The sequence below is a fragment of the Lissotriton vulgaris genome, chromosome 10 (genome assembly GCF_964263255.1).
Source record: "Lissotriton vulgaris chromosome 10, aLisVul1.2, whole genome shotgun sequence".
Classification (NCBI taxonomy): Eukaryota; Metazoa; Chordata; class Amphibia; order Caudata; family Salamandridae; genus Lissotriton; species Lissotriton vulgaris.
The window spans coordinates 173956442-173969942 of record NC_141698.1 but is presented as its reverse complement, the minus strand read 5'-3'; the positions used below and the strand labels follow the sequence as shown (position 1 = coordinate 173969942).

General features: G+C 52.4%; 1 protein-coding gene across 1 annotated transcript in view; it reads right to left on the bottom strand.

Moving 5' to 3' along the window:
- The window catches only part of MOSMO (modulator of smoothened), a 159086-nt gene extending 155870 nt beyond the window's left edge, over nucleotides 1-3216 (bottom strand). The window contains exon 1 of the mRNA XM_086940819.1: nucleotides 2856-3216. Within this exon, the coding sequence (XP_086796945.1) occupies nucleotides 2856-2961 (106 nt within the window). The 5' untranslated portion in view covers nucleotides 2962-3216. The remainder of the gene's footprint in view (nucleotides 1-2855) is intronic.
- Between the last annotated feature and the right edge of the window lie 10285 nt (nucleotides 3217-13501).

The window sequence follows — 13501 nt, the reverse complement described above, 5'->3', positions numbered from 1 at the left end:
AACATAGGGAGCTGGAAGTCCATTCAGCAGCTGGGCGGAATTAACCGTGAAGGTACGTCCTCCTTGTCTAATTTTCTTGTACCTGATCTCCTGGACATAGTTACCATTAGTGGAGCAAAGGTTCCTGCCAGGGGTGTACTTTTTTATTTTGAAGAGGTATTGGCCCTTTATTATGTAAAGCCGATGAGCAATACATGGGGATTAGAAAACTATTCTCTGCTTAACAGGTAGCCAATGAAGCGCCTTCAAGGCTTCTGTAGCCGATGAATATCGGGGTTTATTCAGTGTCAATTTGGCAGTAATGGTCGGAATACGTTCTAACTTTTTTAGAAGGCAGCTGGGGGTTGCTAGCATCAGAGTGTTCCCCAGGCGCTCCTTGATATAGGCTGGGGCCTGGTAGTGGATGGCTTTGTGGGCAATGCAAAGGCCCTTGAACTTTGCTCTCTGTTTGATAGGGAGCCAGTGCAACTTACACAGCAAAGGGGTAGAGGGAGGGACACCGAAGAAGGCCACAAAATGCAAAGGACCTAGACATGCAACTTATTATGTTTAGCCATTTTCCTTCAATTCCCAATGACCAAACATAAAAAAGGTAGTAACTTTTAATATGTATCAAAGCAGAAGTAAAACACTAACAGGTTACTCATGAAAATATGGCCTACATTCCTCACAACTCCATGCTCCTGGGTCAAGCAATTATCTTGCCTTTTCAAAATATGCTAGGATCAGGAAGATCAGAGGCCATTTACAAAATCCCTAGCAACTCAACACATTTGCGAACCATCTCAGAAATATCCCACTTTAGGTCTTCATTAAACGTAAGCAGCCTCTCATGGATCCACAAAGAGTCATTAGGCTCAATCATGAAACATAACAAAACGGACTAAGATACACCACTCAACTTCTACATGGGTATAGTCGTGTAGAAAAAGCAAAGGCAGTTTTACCCCATTTGATAGACGTACACTCCAAAGATCAAAGTAGCTTGCTTGGTTTGGGATTTTAACTTTCAACAGACCCTGCCAATCTTAATTCGATAAAACCTCTTAACTGCGGATCAAATTCCAATTTTCTTTTGAAATTCCTATAAATTGTCCAAGTCACATCTTATTTGAAACAATCACTAACTGAACCAACATCGGAACCGCCTCCGTCACGGACACTTTGGTACAAAAACAATCTCTTTACGCGGTAGACAGAATGCTCTCCCTCACTAGATAGATCACATATCCCTTGTACTTTCATGCAGCTGCCCTTGAAAGCCCGGTGTACCTTTAAGTAAGCATGTATGATTTTAAAGCATTAAAACTGAGCGCACTCAACTATCACGAGCAGTCTCAAAACTCTGGCATTTAAAGAAAGGGCTACAGCTTTACTCAATCCACTTTACACCATATATGCCGAAACCTTTAATCATGTACGTTCGTTGTCACTGTATGCACAAATAACATGAACAAATTCATTAAAGAGAATCCCTTTCTTTAAAAACACAGTGAAAACAAACATTTTAGAAACACTTCAGTATAAACACTCCACGTGATCCTGTGAAATGAAAATTAGTTACGATGGCCGTTCTCAACCAATTTTGACAATGTTTTCCTATGTTCTTTCGGCGCTTCGGATTCCACGTCTATTGTAGGACTTTTCTATCTTGACAGTTTTTCCTGCCTCCTTTCCCAAGGAACCTATCGAGCCTCTGAGAACCGCACTCTACATAAAATGACATTTGAAACAAACCTGGATAATTCGAACTTAACAAAGTGTTAAAATTGTGAATGCAATGATGGTTCTTTTCGGCACTATAAAGTTTGCTAAACATATTTTCCTATGATTAAACAGTGCCATTGGGGTCTATGTCCGCGGCTGCAGAAAAAAAACAATTGAAACCAGAAATACTTAATGGCCGAGCCAGTTACCTGCTTCAATGTCGACAGCCTTAAATACCAGGTACCAAACTTCTAATAAATACTAAAAACACAAGGAACTACAATTATGCACGATCATCTCACACCCATCTTTCCGCTCCTCGATAGTGGAACAAGTTAAAATAGTAAAACATTGACGACATCTATACAAAAGCACCATACTTGTAACGGAATCCCTTTAACACAACATGCATTGAGCACTGTTCCGGGGACAGTGCTTACGCCTCTCCTATCATAAAAGCACCTTCGGCTCAGTCTACTTTATCAGTGGACCACTGTCAGTAAATCGCAGACCCCGGGACGAAAATCCTTGTCCTGGTGACCGTCAGCTCCAAGGTAGAGGACCACACACTTACACGCATACGTTACTGCATCCAAGCCTTTATTCTCATTTTACTTAATATCCAAAGCGTCCACACGGGTATTGTTTTCTTCCCGCCGACAACTATCCTCTCACCACCACTCGGTGTTTCTCAAGAGCCCTTGAACCGGATGCCAGCTTCCAGTTACCGCCAGACAGGCATGTACTTTGTTTTGAGAATTACAGTACCACCACACACTATTATGAACACTGTCGCACACAGGCATCGAAGGGCCCTTGTACAGCACAACGTAGGAAGGTCCTTCATAACTAGGTGGATTTCAGGTTCCCAGATACACAGCAGATTCCGAATGCACGCTCGGTCTACATTTATTACATTTACATTACAAGCTCAAAAGCTAAAAGTCCGTTAATCTTTGGTAAAGACATCTACGGCCCGTAAGACTGCTCACTCGCAGACCCCTGGTTTACTTTCCCAAACACACACTTTCATGCCATGGCACCCTGCCGTATAAATAATGCTGTAGAGCCCTCCCCCTCCCCCCCCCCCCCCCGCAATTGTAGAGCATCCTTTACCACCGACCTCGCCCCTACTTCACCCTCCTCACCTGCAGACTCGCCGGTGTTGATCCAGTCGGGGTTGGCGATGCTCGCGATGGCGAAGATGTCGGCGGCTAGAAAAAGACATCCTGAGATGATGGTCAGTTTATCCATATCTCGCTCACCGCGGCCTCAGCTCGCCCCGCCACCGCCGCCACTGGGCCTCAGAGCGGGGAGCAGGCAGCGCCGGAGGGGAGAGTCCCCTCCACTGGCCGCGTACGGGATCCAGCGGCAGAAAGGTGGCCGGAGAGCGCCGGGACGCCGTGCCGGAAGTACAAGTCCAGCTCCAGTGCTTCCCGGAAGTACACCACCCCACTGTCCGTTCTCATGAGTGTTATGGGTTTTCTGCGCTAGAAAAAGAAGAGGGACAAAACCCACTGTTTCCAGGTCCAGACAAAAGCATGCCCTAGGCACTGAACGCAAAGACTGAAGCAAGCCCCACCTACAAACGAAAATAAGCGGCTAACAAAGTGAGCGATAAAGTGGCTGGCTTAATGCTTCAAAAGTAACACAAATACCGAAGCAGAACTCTGAAGTTTTCAAACTTCATGCGAGAGTAGCTTATCCTCATCACCACGGTTTAGCTTTCCATTAAGGAACTTACAGGTATGAGTTTAATAACGGAGAAGCGGGACTACAAATCCCAAAATGCAAAGCAGAAAACTGAACTAGAGCCTCTCACCAAGAACCTGGGCAACTTGAGGCCTCTCTGCCAAAGTATTCTGTAGTCTACCACCAAGGTCTTCTTTGGGAGGAGATGTGGCCTTGCGGCTAGAGCAGCAACTTAGTACCTGGGGAACCAGGCCTTGGCTCAGTATCAGGTGTTAGTGGTGCCTCCAGAAGTGAATTTTTTTAATCAATCAATCATTCAAAGAATTTGTAAAGCGCGCTACTTACCCGTGAGGGTCTCAAGGCGCTCGGGGAGGGGGTGGGGTGCCGCTACTGCTCGAAGAGCCAGGTCTTGAGGAGTCTTCTGAAGGTGAGTAGATCTAGGGTCTGCCGTAGGTGGGTCGGGAGGGTGTTCCAGGTCTTGGCGGCGAGGTAGGAGAAAGATCTTCCGCCCGAGGTCTTTCGTTGGATGTGGGGGACAGCGGCAAGGGCGAGGCTGGCGGAGCGGAGCTGGCAGGTGGGGGTGTAGAAGCTGAGTCTGCTGTTCAGGTAGGCTAGTCCGGCGTTGTGGAGTGCTTTGTGTGCGTGGGTGAGGAGCTTGAAGGTGATCCTCTTGTTGACAGGGAGCCTGTGTAGGTCTTTCAGGTGCGGTGTGGTGTGGCTGCGGCGGGGGACGTTGAGGATCAATCGGGCGGAGGCGTTTTGGATGCGTTGTAGTCGACGCAGGTGTTTGGCTGGGATGCCTGCGTAGAGTGCATTGCCATAGTCCAGCCTGCTGCTGACGAAGGCCTGTGTCACTGTTCTTCTGGTTTCGGTCGGGATCCACTTGTAGATCCTGCGTAGCATGCAGAGGGTGTTGTAGCAGGAGGAGGAGACAGAGCTGACCTGATTCGATATGGAGAGGGAGGAGTCGAGGATGAATCATAGGTTGCATGCGTGGTCGATGGGTGTTGTTGCTGTTCCCAGAGTGGTCGGCCACCAGGAGTCGTCCCAGGCTGAGGGGGTCGGTCAGAGGATGAGGACCTCCGTCTTGTCCGAGTTCAGCTTCAGGCGGCTGCTCTTCATCCAGTCTGCGACGGCCTTCATTCCCTCGTGGAGGTTGGTGTTGGCGGTGTGCGGATCCTTGGTGAGGGAGAGGATAAGCTGGGTGTCGTCGGCGTAAGAGATGATGTTGACGTCGTGCTGTCGGGCCACTTGAGCGAGGGGGGCCATGTAGACGTTGAACAGCGTTGGGCTGAGGGATGAGCCCTGGGGGACGCCGCAGATGAAGTCGGTAGCTTCGGATCGGAAGGGTGGGAGGCAGATGCTCTGGGTTCTGCCGGAGAGGAAGGACGTGGTCCAGTCGAGGCGCTTCTCTTGGATTCCGGCTTCTTGGAGACTTGTCTTTAGAGTGCAGTGGCAGACCGTGTCGAAGGCGGCTGACTGGTCTAGGAGGATGAGGGCTGATGTTTCCCCGTTGTCTAGTTGGCGCCTGATGTCTTCTGTGGCGGCGATGAGGGCTGTCTCGGTGCTGTGCTTTCGTCTGAATCCAGAATGGGATGGGTCTAGGATGTTGTTGTCTTCGAGGTGGCGGGTCAGTTGCATGTTGACCATTTTCTCGATGACCTTTGCCGGGAACAGGAGTAGGGAGATGGGCCGGAAGTTCTTGAGGTCCTTGGGTCCGCCTTGGACTTCTTGAGGAGGGCGTTGATTTTGGCATGCATCCAGCTGTCCGAGAAAGTCGCTGTTTCAAAGGAGATGTTGATGACCTTTCTTAGGTGGGGTTCGATGGCTGCGTTTGCTGTGTTGAATACGTTGTGTGGGCACAGGTCTGACGGAGAACCTGAGTGGATGGAGGTCATGGCCTTGCGTGTCTTGTCATCGTTGGCGTTGGCCCAGGAGGTCAGGCAGATGGTGTGGGTGGTGCTCGCAGGGTGGGTGAAGTCTGGCGTGGTTGTGGCAGTCGTGGTGTAGAAGCTGTCGTGGATGTCAGCGATCTTGCGGTGGAAGAAGGTGGCCAGTGAGTCGCACAGTTCTTGTGAGGGCGGGATGTCATTGGTGTTGGCGCTGGGGTTGGATAGTTCATTCACGATGCTGAAGAGCTCTTTGCTGTCATGTGCGTTGTTATCCAGGTGGTCTTTGAAGGAGGATCTCTTGGCTAATTTGATGAGGTGGTGATGTCTGCGGGTGGCGTCCTTGTGGGCTGAGTGGCTGTCCGGTGTGCGTTCGTGGAGCCATTTCTTCTCGAGTTCCCGGCATGTGTGTTTGGAGTTCTGGAGCTCGGTGGTGAACAGAGTGGCTTTTTGCTGGTGTGTCTATTGGAGGGTTTCGTGAGCGGTGCAAGGGTGTTGGCGCAGTCGTTGATCCACTGTCTGATGTTGCGTGCGGCGGCGTCTAGGTCGGTGGGAAGGTTCTGGGTGAGGGTCAGCTGATCTTCAGTGACTTTGCTCCAGCAGCGGCGGGGCATCAGTTGGGTGCTGTGGTGCGTGGTTGGTTTCTTGAAGGTGAAATGGATGCAGCGGTGGTCGGTCCAGTGGAGCTCGGTGGTGTGGTGGTAGGTGACGTGGGTGCTAGTGGAGAAGATTGGGTCCAGTGTGTGTCCGGTGGGTGCAGTGACGAGTTGTCTGAGGCCGAGATTGGCGAGGTTGTCGATCAGGGTGGCAGAGTTGGCGTCGTTGTTGTTCTCGAGGTGGAAGTTCAGGTCCCCGAGGAGGATGTAATCCATGGAGACGAGTGCGTGGATGCTGGTGAGGTCGGCGATGGATTCGCTGAACTGTGCCCGAGGTCCAGGGGGTCTGTAGATGAGTGTTCCTCTGAGGGTGGTGTTGGGGTCGGTGTGGATCCTGAAGTGCAGGTGTTCGGCGGTGTTGAGGGTGTCATCTGCGTGGGTGGCGACCTTGAGGGTGGACTTTTGGGCGATGGCTATTCCTCCTCCGATTCCGTTGGTGCGATCCCTGCGGGTGATCTTGTAACCGTCCGGGATGGCTATGGCGATGTCGGGCGCCGAGGAGTCGCTCCACCAGGTCTCGTTCAGGAAGGCAACGTCTGGGGTGGATGTGTCGAGCAGGTCCCAGAGCTCAACGGCGTGTTTGCGTGTGGAGCGGGTGTTGAGGAGTATGCAGCAAAGGTGGTTGGGTCCGGTCTTAGGAGGTTTGGTGGCTCTGTCGCAGGTGAAGCTGCAGGTGTGGTAGGAGAAAGGTCCGTGGGTGCGTTTCGTGGCAGCCTGGAAGCAGTGGTGGCCTCGGCCGGCGTTGACAGCGTGGAGGGTGCTGGCGTCGTAGCGGAGTCTGGTGGTGTGGCGGTTGCGGGGTCCAGGGGTCTGGCGCTGGGCGCGGTCCTGGCACGGACGGGCATAGACGGGCTTGCATCCGGCGCGCCAGCGGCGCACCCGCTGCGCGCGTCCGCTGCGCAGCCAAACGGCAGCCGCCATTTAAGGCGAGGTGGGAGGGAGGAGCAGCTGGGAGGCGGGAGCGGGGCGGCGAATAGCGTGGGAGCGGGACACAGAAGGCAAAAGGGGAGCAGCGGCAGGAGCGGGGACAGCGGCGAGGGGTACAGAAGTCAAGAAGGGGGGAAGACTGGAAACAGGGGCACAAGGTGTGAGAAGTTGGCCCAATGTGAGAAGTTGGCCCGATATGCAACGTTCGCTATTCTAGCGACCGCTATGTATCGTTCCAACGACCCTTATGGTGTTTGGTTGTAAGTCAACCTATAGACCAGCTATCCTAGTAGCGTGGATACGAGCAGTCTAAGGCTAAAGACTCTAGAGGGCGCGTTAAGCCAGCTGTTTACCACACATGTACCCCTCGAACACCCAGTGAAAGGACACCACACAAGTGTTATGAAAATAAACAGGATATTTATTAAGAATCACAACAGCCCTGTACTCTTTATGAGGACAGGGTACTAAGCACAAACCAAATCTCTTAGGAGAATACTTCAAGTGCACAATTAAACAAGTGTCCGAGGACACGGAAAGTTTAAGGTCTCGGGCGGACCCGATAAGGCAAGTCGGAAGCGAGGGACTCGGGACCCTAGAGTAAGGAGGCTATGCAGGCACCGAAATGCCGAGTTACCTAGCCACGCGGGCTGCGGCTGCACAAGTCTTACAGGCGTCGGGGTCTTCGCTGACGAGCCAGGAGCCGGAAGAAAGGAGTTGCTGGCCGGCGACCAGTGCTGAATAGTTCGTAGAGATCCAAGCCTGGATCGGAGATTGATGAAACCTGAAAGCAGAGGGGACCAAGTTCGTACTACTAGCCAGTAGTCAGAGGGTACCAGGAAGGCACCGGTTGGCCGTCACCTCGACCAGGTGAGTGGGCGACGCTAGGCTCTGCAGTCTCACGGACCAGGAGGCGTTGTCGGCGACCACGGTGGAGGTGCGAGCTGTCCCACGAAGGATGATGCTGTCGGCGTCGCTGGGCCCAGGATGGGGCAACAAGCCTTGGCAAATCTCGGGCCACGGGATGGGCCTAAGATGGCGTCTTGAGTGGACCAGGAGGGTCCGGGGTGCTTCTCGCAAGGATGGAAGCAAGGGCCAGTCTGGAGCAACCAGACCAGCAGTGATGATTCTCGGATGTCGTCACAGAAGGGCACCAGCCAGCGGCTAGTGACCAGACAACGCGCTGAGCAGCGAGCAGAAGGGCCCCACGCAGATCGTGGAGATGCTGGGAGACTGCACTTCGGTGCTGGAGCGGCTCAGGGTCGGGGCTTCTCGGACCCCAGAGCACTCACCAGGGAATGGCTTCGATGGTCGTGCTGGTTTAAGAGCGTGCAGGTTCTGATGATGGCCGGTCCCTCGAGGTCTCGTCGCACCCACAGGTCACAGCTGAGCTGATGACGTGGGTAGAGGTCAGAGGTGCCAGGGAAGCCGGTTCTCGTCGAGCTGGTCCGTCGGATCCTTGAGGAAGGACTTGCAGCAAACCGCAGAGTTCTTAGTTGGTGCCCGCTGATGCAGGGTGACTACTCCTTAGTCACAAGGGAGAAATCTTGAGAAGAGTCTTGAAGTCCTTTCGTAGAAAGTATTCTTGATTCAAAGATGATCTAATTTGGAAGGGTCCCCGCTCCGGTCTTTATCCTAAAGAAAGGGGTGGGTACATGACTAGGTCCTGCCCTAAGGGTGGGACCAGGAAGGGGGGTAGTTACGCCCCTCTCCCCTGCCGGGCTTTCCCCAGGCCAGGGCTGTCGCCCCTGGAACTGGTTCTAACCGGCAGATGCGTAGTGAGCACCGGGGTGCCACTCCGCAGTCACCTTCTCGCCAAAGCCCTACCTACCCAGAATACACAAACCCTGTCTGGGACGGTGCGAACAGCGCCCTCGACAGGAAACCCTTTGTCCAAGTGCTCCTCGCTGGAAGGACTCCCAGCAGCAGGAGGTCAGACTTGTGTCTGTGGTGGCAGCATCCATTTTGTGGAGCTGAGGCTTTAGTTAACTTTAACCGGGGTTCACAGTTACGTACATGTCGTGTCCCTCTAGAAGGGCGGAATGCTAACCTCGTCGCCAGGGTTGGTGAGAGGGCAGCATCCCGATTCGTATGACACCTTACTCGACATGCCTTGATAACGCGATACCGGAGTTACCGATATGGTACGCGTTATCATGGAACAGCTATTGGGCCTTGATCCCGCAAGCTGCAGCCGGGCTCGGCTCGGGCCTGAACCTAACTCACACGAGCCCACGCACTCTGCCTTCAGGATTGATAAGGCCTGCCATAGGAGTGACTGATAGGGACTCGGGTGTCCAGTGTATGGTTAGATATAGGGCTACTATACCTAAAGCGAAGGGTGGTTACACGTCTTCGCCCCAGCTGTCGTGCAGCCAGTTGTGTCAAATTTGAGAGGCCAGCCAGGGGTGGCATAATACATGCTGCAGCTCCTGGCGGCCCTGGGTACACCTATGCCCTGCGTTACGGGGTCTGATAAGGTGGCCCAGTACCAATTGGTAAATGCACCTAGGGTACATATCGTAATTTAGAAAGAGAACAGCCAGGCTGTGGGTCTGATTAGCAGGCCCACAGCCAGAGAAAGTCGTAAACCAGTGAAACAAAAGCAAAAAATCTGGGTGATCATAGGATTGCAGACCCTACTCTCCTACATGACCCCCCCCCAAACGTCGGAACAATAAGCTAACCTTGACCAGGTGAGTCTTCTTGTTCTAAGTGGAAATATCTGGAGAGCCCATCGGCATTGCCATGATCAGTACCAGGTCTATGTTCCACTGTAAAGTCCATCCCCTGTAGGGAAATGGACCACCTTAGCAGTTTGGGGTTTTCACCCTTCATCTGATTTAGCCACAAGAGGGGCTTATGGTCGGTCTGAATCTTGAAGTGAGTGCCAAACAAGTATGGCCTCAGCTTCTTCAGGGCCCAAACCACAGCAAAGGCCTCCCTCTCAATAGCTGACCAATTCTTCTCTCTAGGGGTCAGCCTTCTACCTATAAAAGCAATGGGCTGGTCTTGACCATCAAAATTCAGTTGAGAAAGAACAGCTCCCACACCCAACTCAGAAGCATCTGTTTGGACAATGAATGGTTTGGAGTAGTCCGGACTCTTGAGGATAGGCGCCGTGCACATGGCCTGCTTTAGGTCATCGAATGCTTTTTGACAGCTCGCTGTCCACTGAACCTTTTTTGGCATTTTCTTGCTTGTCAGTTCGTTTAATGGTGTCACGATGGAACCATAGTTCCTGACAAATTTCCGGTAGTATCCAGTCAGGCCCAAGAAAGCTCGAACCTGAGTCTGGGTGGTTGGAGGAGCCTAGTCCCTGATTGACTGTATCTTGCTCTCCAGTGGCTGAACCTGGCCTCCACCTACAAGGTGGCCCAGGTATACAACCTGTGTCTGCCCTATCTGGCACTTGGTGGCCTTGATAGTAAGACCTGCGGCTTGCAGTGCCTCTAACGTCTTCCGCAGGTGGACCAGGTGATCCTCCCAGGTGGAGCTAAAGACAGCGATATCGTCAAGATACGCCGCGCAGAAGTCATCCAGCCCAGTAAGGACTTGATTCACCAACCGTTGGAAGGTGGCAGGTGCATTTTTCAGACCAAAGGGCATCACCACGAACTGATAATGCCCACCAGGGGTTGAAAATGCGGTTTTAGGCTTGGCGTCCTCAGCTAACCTGATTTGCCAATACCCAGCTGTCAGGTCAAACGTACTTAGGTAGTTGGCCGAAGCCAATCTATCGATAAGCTCGTCTGCCCTTGGTATTGGGTGGGCGTCAGTCTTAGTGACTGCATTGAGACCCCTGTAGTCTACGCAAAACCTCATCTCTCTCTTACCACCAAGGGTGTGAGGTTTCGGCACTAGAACTACGGGACTAGCCCAAGGGCTATCCGAGGGCTCAATGACTCCCAGCTCCAACATTTTCTGCACTTCACTCTTGATGCAGTCTCTAACGTGATCAGGCTGCCGGTAGATTTTACTCTTCACGGGCAAGCTGTCACCAGTGTCAACCTCATGGGTACACCAATCGGTCTGACTGGGTGTTAGAGAAAACATATGTCTGAAAGACTGAAGAACCTGTTTACAGTCTCTCTGTTGATGTTCGGAGAGGCTGCCACAAAAGACAACACCATCTACTGATCCATCGTCAGGATTCTGAGTGAGCAGGTCGGGGAGAGGGTCACTCTCCTCCTCCTGTCCCTCATCTAGGGCCATGAGCAAACTCATGTCCTTCCTGTCGACATATGCCTTGAGCCTGTTGACATGAAGCACCCTGTGGGGGCTCCGGGGAGTTCCCAGGTCGACCAGGTAGGTGACCTCTCCCTTTTTCTCCAGGATGGTGTAGGGCCCGGACCATTTGTCCTTGAGTGCTGCTGGGGCCACTGGCTCCAACACCCACACCTTCTGTCCGGGCTGGTAAACAGTCAAGACAGCCTTTTGGTCATGCCAAGCTTTTTGGAGTTCTTGGCTGGCCTTAAGGTTTTCAGATGCCTTTTCCATGTACTCAGCCATCCGCGAGCGGAGGCCGAGCACATAGTCCACTATGTTGGTTGCAGGCTTTTTGAGAGGTCTCTCCCATCCTTCCTTCACCAAACACAGGGGTCCTCTTACAGGATGCCCGTACAAAAGTTCAAAAGGGCTGTAGCCAACCCCCTTCTGTGGGACTTCTCTGTAGGCGAACAAGAGGCAGGGGATCAGGACGTCCCATCTACGCCGAAGCTTTTCAGGTAGTCCATGAATCATCCCTTTAAGGGTCCTGTTGAATCTCTCAACAAGCCCATTGCATTGTGGATGATAGGGTGTAGTGAACTTGTAGTTGATACCACATTCCTTCCACATAGCAGTTAAGTAGCTCGACATAAAGTTTGCACCTCTGTCGGAGACGACCTCCTTAGGGAAGCCCACTCTGGAGAATACTCCAACTAGGGCTCTTGCCACAACAGGTGCTGTAGTGGTCCTAAGGGGAATAGCTTCAGGATACCTGGTGGCATGATCCACTACCACCAGTATAAACTTGTGCCCTGATGCTGTAGGTGGTTCCATGGGACCGACGATGTCGATCCCCACCCGTTCAAAGGGTACCCCCACCACAGGCAGTGGTATAAGGGGGGCCTTCGTCGTGCCACCTGACTTACCACTGGCTTGGCAAGTGACACAGGAGCGGCAAAACTCCTTGGTATCTTCGTTCATGTGTGGCCAGTGAAAGTGCGAGACAAGCCTGTCCCACGTTTTCGTCTGACCCAAGTGACCTGCTAAGGGAATCTCGTGGGCCAAGGTAAGTAGGAAACCACGCTGAGACAAGGGTACAACCAGCCTCCTGGTCATGCCAGGCTTGGGGTCTCTTGACTCAGTGTACAGGAGTCCATCTTCCCAGTATACCTTGTGGGTACCTGTGGCGTTCCCAGCAGCCTCAGCAGCAGCCTGCTGTCTGAGGGGTTCAAGAGAAGGGCAGTCTAACTGGTCCTTCCCCAGGTCTTCCCTTGAGGGTCCCCCTGAACCCAAGAATTCAACTTGATCAAGTTCGAATTCCCTAGGCTCAGTTTCCCGCAATTCCTGTAGGTCAGCCTCCTCTGAGACTTGATCCTCGACCTGGGGCAAGGGGGAAGGCGCAGCCTTAACCCTACTGCTCTTTTTCTTGGGAGGTGTCTGGTCCGTTGTTCCAGGATCCAGCACCTGTTCAGTGGGGCATTTCCTGACCTGTGACCTGGTCACAGCGAACACATGTGCTGGCAAGCCTAACATTTCCATGTGAGTCCGGTGCTCCACTTCTGACCATTGTGACGACTCCAAATCATTGCCCAACAAACAATCCACTGGGAGGTCTGGACTAACTACAACCTTCTTTTGGCCAGTTACCCCTCCCCAGGAGAAAGCTACAATTGCCATACTGTGATTGGTAGTGACATTGCTTGCATTGGTCACCAGGAATTCTGTACCTGGCATGATCTGTCCAGGGTCCACAAAGTTAGGCGTCACCATGGTGACGCTGGCACAAGTGTCCCTATAGGCCTGAGCCATCTTTCCATTTATGAAAGGCGTCTGTCGGTATTTGCCCAAAGTATTGGGGCTTACGTCAGGGGATACGTCTGCGTCCCCTGTACTGACAAGGACAGCCTGAGTGAGTGTGCCAACTAGGTTGTCACGCCCCTCAGAACCCAGGGTTAACCCTACTAAACCCTTGGGAGGCGCACTACCACTGCTGACTGTACTAGGGGGCACAGGTGCCTTAGGGGCTGCAGTGGCAGGAGTCTGCCCTCCTCCTTTCTTGGTGCACTCACTAAACCAGTGAGATTTACTTTTACAGTACTGGCACCATCTTTTGGATTGGCCTTCTTTCTTCTTTTGGGGAGCCTGACCCCCACCCTCTTTGGGTTGTTGGGGACCTGTCGAAGACTTCTGGTCATTTTGTTCCCCCTTAGAATCTTTACCCTTCTGGTCTGCTTTCTTCTGACCACCTTGATTCTGGCCCTGGTTCTGTTTAACTCTCGTACGAACCCATCTGTCTGCCTTCTTTCCCAATTCTTGGGGAGAGGTCAGATCCGAGTCGACAAGATGCTGATGCAGCAACTGGTTCTGACAATTGTTTAAAATTTGTTCTCTCATCATCAAATTATACAATCCTTCGTAATC